The sequence below is a fragment of the Neovison vison genome, chromosome 6, assembly GCF_020171115.1.
Source record: "Neovison vison isolate M4711 chromosome 6, ASM_NN_V1, whole genome shotgun sequence".
Classification (NCBI taxonomy): Eukaryota; Metazoa; Chordata; class Mammalia; order Carnivora; family Mustelidae; genus Neogale; species Neogale vison.
In genome coordinates this window covers 5,837,077-5,843,739 of record NC_058096.1, presented here as the reverse complement: position 1 = coordinate 5,843,739, position 6,663 = coordinate 5,837,077, and the positions used below count along the sequence as shown (strand labels likewise).

The window sequence follows — 6,663 nt, the reverse complement described above, 5'->3', positions numbered from 1 at the left end:
GGGGCGGGGCGGCGAGGGCCGCGCGCTTGCGCACTGCTGAGCTGAGCGTTGCGACTTCGGCTCCTTAACCTCCCGCGGCCCACCGCGGCCCACCGCGGCCCCGGGCGCGTCTGGGGCGAACGAACGGATCCCGCGGCCGTGCACTGTCCCTTCACGCTCTCGGCCGCACTCGCCCGCGTGCTGGTGTTCTGAATCCGAGCCCAGTGCGCGTGTCTGTCCGGTTCCCTGCCGGGAGGTGCGCGGACCCAACTCCCGGTTGGCTGCCAGGCGGCGCGAGCAGGTGTAGACGCCAGGTTCCCGGGGTGGGGGGTGGACCCAGGTGGGCGGGTATAGACTCGTCATCTCTTCCTGAAGAAGAAGGGAACAGACAGCAGAACGCTCCCGTTAATCTCTCTTCATAAAGATGAACTTCTTTGGTGAAAGAAAGTCTGATCCCAAAGCAATGCATGTTGGTTGCGTAGAATTTAGAATGTACAGCGAAGTACGACGAAAAATTAAAAATTACCTAGATGATGGAATTGCAGTTGATTTTTAATGACTATATAGGACTTCTAAGCGACTGCATAGGCAGAGTTAATGAACATTTATATTACTTTTCCTCTTCCTCTCTGCCTTCCGCTCCTTTTCTCTCCCCCATATGTATTAATGCCATGTTGAATATCCCCATAAGTGAGTCTTTAAGGTGTGAAAATTAATAAAGGGAAAAATCGCTAAAGTAGTTCTGAGGCTAGAAGGGGAAGCCCTTTGTCATTCAACTCAATTACAGGCTCCAACAGAAGTGTCGGTTACAGATTCCCCAACAGAAGAGTGTCAACAGGAAGGAATGATCAATTATGGGCCCAAGAGGGGAAGATGTGCATGGCCTCTCCTACAAGAAATTGGCCACCCTTGTTACTCAAGTCAGTGAGAGAGTCATCACCCTGAACTCTTGCTTTCTCAGAAGGACTTTTGAATCCCTCCCAACTTCCTTCTCCATAAAATCATGTTCCTCTCCTTTGTTTGTTGGATTTGTCTAAGGTTTTGCCATGGTTTGAATGTCCCAAGTTGCAATTCTTTGTTACTCCTGACTAAATCCATTTGCTGGCAAAATAACTCACAGTTTGATGTTTAAGGTCAACAGACGTCACCCCTGACTCCTTAGAATAAATCCTACATGTGAAATTGAAGGATCAAAGGAAATGCCCACTTTGAGGCTCTCTGAACGTATATGAAAGTTTGTCTTCTAGGCAAATGTCTCCCAATTTTTAACCAACAATGGGGATAATCTTTTAATCTTGTTTATTTAAAAGATGTTTGCCCAAGTGTCAAAAGTTGACACTTGAATTTTATTCACATCTTCGCTAGGAAACATTTAAAAAATATTTTTAGGGACATTTTGGACTTTGCCATTTGCTTTTTCCTGCCTTTTGCCCATTTTTTCACTTGGTGTCCATCTTTGTAGAACTTTCGCTGTTCTGTGAAACTCAGGTCTCCTATATGAAAACTTGGTCTGTGGTATATGTTGTAAATATTTCCAATTTGTTTTAAATTTTGTTTACATGTATTTTGATATTTGTATACAGTCAAATTTACCACATTTACCTCTTAGAGTTTTTGATTTGGATTTTATGTACTAGGGGTAGTGGGTGCTTCCAAACTGACTCTGTTTAGATCTAGTTTTTTAGGGGCAAGGCAGGGGCAAGCCTTCTCCTTCATGCCACCACCCCTTCCTTCTTGTGCTGTTAGACTGTACACTGTAATTTTGGTGGGCTGTATTTCAACAACCTTAGGTGGCGAGTTATCCCTGGAAGGCGGGTGGTGGCACTTTTTGTTGGTGGTGAGCTGGGCAGCATCTCTAGGAGGACATACAGCAGAGGGGTGTCACCCTAGATTGACATTCATTGAAAGATGCTGGCTTTATGGCTGCTGGTGCTCCCAGGACAGTAACAAAAGTGGCAGCTTATAATTAAGTGAATATTCCAACCCTTGTACTTAGGAGTGGAGGATCCTGAAAGATGGAGGCCCCTCAGAGCTTCCTTTGCCATCCAAATGGTCTCTCCTCTGCTTTGCTAGCTATTCTTGTCTATAGCCTATGTTTCTGCCCTTGAAAGGGGATGTTTCTTTTCCATTGGTATCCATGTGTGTTATAAAAGGGGAGAGACCCAGTGAGTACAAAGCCAAAGAGCTGCCTTTAGGAATTCTGCTAAATAGTAACATGCACCTTTATTTCTCTGTATTAGTTTGGTTAACTCCACAAATCAACATAGACCCAGTGGCTTAAAACAACAGTAAGTTACTCTCTCACAGTTCTGGAGGCAAGAAGTCTGAAATCAAGGTGTTGGCAGGACTACACTCCCTCCCTTCAAAATCTCCTGGGAAGAATCCTTCCTTGCCTTTTTGGGTCCCATTCTCCTTGGCTCATGGAAGGATCAGTCTTGTCTCTGCAGCCCTGTCTTCACACAGTGTTTTCTCTGTCTCTCTGTGTGTGCCTCCTCTTCTTGTAAGGACATCAGTTATTGGTCTGAGAATCTGAAATCTAGGATGACTTAATTTCAAGATCTTCAGCCAATTTCATCTGCAAAGATCCTGTTTCCAAATAAGGTCACATTCTGAAGTTTAGGGTGGACATGAATTTTGAGGGGAGATACTATTCAAGTCACTGCTGTTACTCTGGTGATCACCACTGTCATTCTACATAATACAAATATCCATTTCTCATTTTAGTTTACCTATCACATTATGTAAACAGAAATACAGCATATGGTATCATTTATTTTAAGATCATCTGAGAATCACTGCCCAGTTTGGAGTCAATACCTCACACTTTTATCATTAAAATTTGACAAAATCTTTCTTTCATAGTGAGTATGTTCCACAAATCATCATGATGTACACTTCAGCTATCTTAGGATTGTATCTGTCAATTATACTTAAATAAAGCTGAAAAAAATTCTTTAACAAAGTAAGTAATGTTATTTCACTTAGCTTCTAGGGCTAGGGATGTGAAATGATAAGCCTTTTGCCTCTTCAGTAGAGCACACAGCTTTTTTGAAGTGAATTTTCTTTCTTTTAAAAAAGATTTTATTTATTTGACAGACAGAGTTCACAAGTGAGCAGAGAGACAAGCAGAGAGAGGAGTGTGGAAAGCGGTCTCCCCGCTGAGCAGAGAGCCGGATGCAGGGCTCGATCCCAGAACCCTGGGATCATGACCTGAGCCAAAGGCAGAGGCTTAACCTACTGAGCCACACAGGCACCCCTTTTCCTTTTCTTTTTAAAAAAGATTTTATTTATTTATTTACCAGAGAGAGAGAGAGAGCGAGCAAGCAGGGGGAGCAGCAGAGGGAGAGAGAGAAGCAGGCTCCCTGCTGAGCAAGGAGACTGATGTGGGACTTGATCCAAGGACTCCGTGATCAGGACCTTGGCTAAAGGCAGACGCTTAACTGACTGAGCCACCCAGGCATCCCTGAAGGGAATTTTCTAAGGCAGAGACTTGTTGAGCTTTTATTTTAAGCAGAGATTTGTTGAGCTTCACTTGGAATGTTTCGTATTCCTATTAATAATCTTGAAGTTTATTGGGGCCACTATCATAAATGAGAAGATCTTTCAGTTAGAGTTTTCAAAGTCCCAAGTTGTACATTTTCATGGTCATTATTAAAAAGGTAAACTTCTAAAAATAATCCATTGTGTAAAGATGGTACACTAGGAATTTGAGGGTAGTATGTTAGGAGTTTTTCTGGTGTGGATGGGTTGGGTTCATGTTTTGGATGCACCATTTCCTATCCTCATCCTTGACAAAGGATGGGAGTAGGACCCAGTGCTAGTGTTGTGCAGATTAAGATGGGAGTAGGACCCAGTGTTAGTGTTGTGCAGATTAAGGGAGTGGTTTATGCAAAACAATTAGAGTACCCCTGGCACGTGGCAAACATTTACAAATTATTAGCTCTCACTTCAAATAGGCTATTCTTTCTCCCTAGGGCATGTGGATGGAGGGGGTGTGTCATTGTCAAAGGCAGCATTGCCCTGTATGATCAGCAGTTGTGTACTCTTTAGGGCACATGAGGATCAACTAGTTTATGTTACTAATTTACAAAATCATTGAGAAATATGCATAGTTTATTACTCTCTTCAATCGTGTTTGGAGAAAAATGGGTTGCTTATGTGGTAGAATTTGAGACTAAGGTGTTGAAAAAAGTTTGTATGACAAAAAATAGTATTTACTTGCTTTATGATTTTGAAAATACAAGAAAGAGGAGCACAAATGTCCTATAATCTTTGGTGGGCTTGAAAATAAAATTTACAATGCTAATGACTTAAATCTGGGGAGCCATTAATCATCTTCATCAAGGGCCTAAATTTGGGGAGCAATTTTGCATAGTGAGGCCTAAGTTAAATGTCAGTCATCTCAATCATTCATTCTATGTATATGGACTTGAGCTATGTTGCAGGGATGGGGTGTCCTTTCTCAGCAAAGACACCTGTCCTACGGGAGGGGAGAAGGCCTCTAGGCCCCTGGGACTCTGGTGAAGGGGGCAGGTAAAGAAGGCTTCCAGACCCCTCCCTGCTCCAGCATGCCAGTAACCACCTCCTCAGAAAGCAGCACAGGACTTAAGAATAAAAAGAAAGTGAGAGAGAGAGAGAGAGAGAGGAGAAGAGACTCAGTTATCTAAGAGGAGTAAATGACCCCTTGGTGCCTTTGTGTCCTACGTCCTTGAGCTTGATTTTGAAACTCATCAGAAAAATTGGACGGTAGCATTTGGGCTTTTTACTCGATTTAATTATGTACATAAAGAAGACGGAGAGAGACTGTTAGAAACATTTATTTTCTCCCCATGTCTCTGAGATAGTGAAGACATTTCGCTTGTTGAACTCATCCCTGCTGACAGCCCGCCTCTGCAGCTCTGCCTTGTCTGGGATGTCGGTGAAACCTTACACCTTTGTGGTCTGTCAGCTTCGTTCTTTAGGAGCAACAGGTGGGAAAGGGAGAAAACTGGAAGTGGGCCAAGGCATCTCTTGTATAAGAGTTCACCAATTTTTTTTTTTTTTTTAACCGACTGGAAAATGTGAAAGTCAGGACGACTTTGCTTATTTCAAGCCCTGTGTGGCTGTTCCGACCCTTGCGGTCCGTTTGCCCAAAGCCTTGCAAACACAGCCTCCCCAGGGAAGGAGCTGGCGTCTTCTGGGCTTTTCCAGCGCCCAGGCGCTCGGCTGTCACCTCAGGCGTCTATGCCTGCGCAGCGCTGATTGGTGCTCGGCGGCCTGATTGGTGCGCGGCGCAGCCTGGCCTTTTAGGGGCTGTTGTCCGGCGTTTAAAGTCAGAGGCTGCTTTTATCCACCAATCCCGTCTTCGCCTGGCAGATCCCCTCTCGCCCCCGGCCAATGGCCGGGAAAGCCCGAGCCGCCCGCACCGCTGCTGGCAGTCGCAGGGCTTAAGTTGCGGCGGGAGGCTCGGGGGCTCAGACCGCGCTGGGCGGCCGCCAGCTCGCACCTGGCACCTGCGCCTGCTGCTACCTGGCACCAGCTACCTGCCCGGCCGGGGCCGCGGTCGGGATCCGTCTAACGCCGCGTTCCCTCACGGGGGTGTGTTGGGGGGAGCCCTTTTTCCGACTGTCAAAATGGTTATCAAAGTGTTTGTTGCCACATCTTCTGGGTCCATAGCGGTAGGTGTCTGCTGGAATTGGTGGGGCTTTCATACTGTTGGATTTTCTGAGAAACTCAGACCGGGAAGTAGAAGCAGCGGGTCTGGCCCAGCGTAGGCCTGAAGTTTCTTTTGTGAGGAGAGTGTAAGTCAGCCGTGACTCCGCAGCAAGCCTGCTTGCCTTTGCTTTCTGTGTTTGCTTTAACCGTGTTGAAGACGTGTGGAAAATGAGTGATCCGGGCTAGCTGGGTGTGAAAGGGATTCCAGGAAGGGGGCGTGTGTGATACTAGAATTTTTAAACATGTGATTTGTGTTGTGTTCGCATATATTATAGAATCAAAGCCTTTTTTTTTTTTTGGTGGAGTGTTTCTGCCGATTATTCTGTAAGGCGTAGACTAATTTAAAGTTGCAAATAAATGACACTTTGTGTCACAATATTTGGAGGGGGTGATGAACCAGATTACCAAAATGACTCCTGGAGGTAATTACAGTTGACTCTTGAACAATTCGGGTGAGGGGTGAGGGGCACTCACACTTGCATAGTGGAAAATCCATGTATAACTTTTGACTCCCCCAAACTTCACTAATGGTCTACTGTTGACCAGAAGGCTTACTGACAACATAAGCAGTCGATTAACGTATTTGTATGTTATAGGTAATATAAAATGTATTCTTACAATAAGTAAGCTAGAGAAAAGAAAATGTTATTAAGAAAACTGTAAGAAAGAGAAAATACATTTACCATACTTTTGGTAGTTATAGAAAAAAAAATCTGTGTATGAGTGGACCCATGCTGTTTAAAAGTTGCGTTGTTCAAGGATCAATTGTACTTACGTGTGTGATGTAACTATACCAAAAGTGTAAAGTTAGCATGTGTAATAGTATTATTTGGGGAAAATGATGTCACAGTGACAAGAGCAAACATCTCTAAGGCCACAGTTTCAAAAGTTCTAGGAATTCAAATGGGCCAAAAATAGGTATGAGGAGCCCACCCCATAAAGCTGCCTTTGCTTTCCCTGGGACCAGGCTCAGAATTACCCCTCCAATTT

General features: G+C 44.5%; 1 protein-coding gene across 1 annotated transcript in view; it reads left to right on the top strand.

Annotated features, from left to right (window-relative positions):
- The first annotated feature begins 5,476 nt into the window (after window positions 1–5,476).
- LOC122908285 (SH3 domain-binding glutamic acid-rich protein-like) overlaps window positions 5,477–6,663 on the top strand; it is a 48,986-nt gene continuing 47,799 nt past the window's right edge. Inside the window, exon 1 of the mRNA XM_044250912.1 lies at window positions 5,477–5,636. Within this exon, the coding sequence (XP_044106847.1) occupies window positions 5,592–5,636 (45 nt within the window). The 5' untranslated portion in view covers window positions 5,477–5,591. The remainder of the gene's footprint in view (window positions 5,637–6,663) is intronic.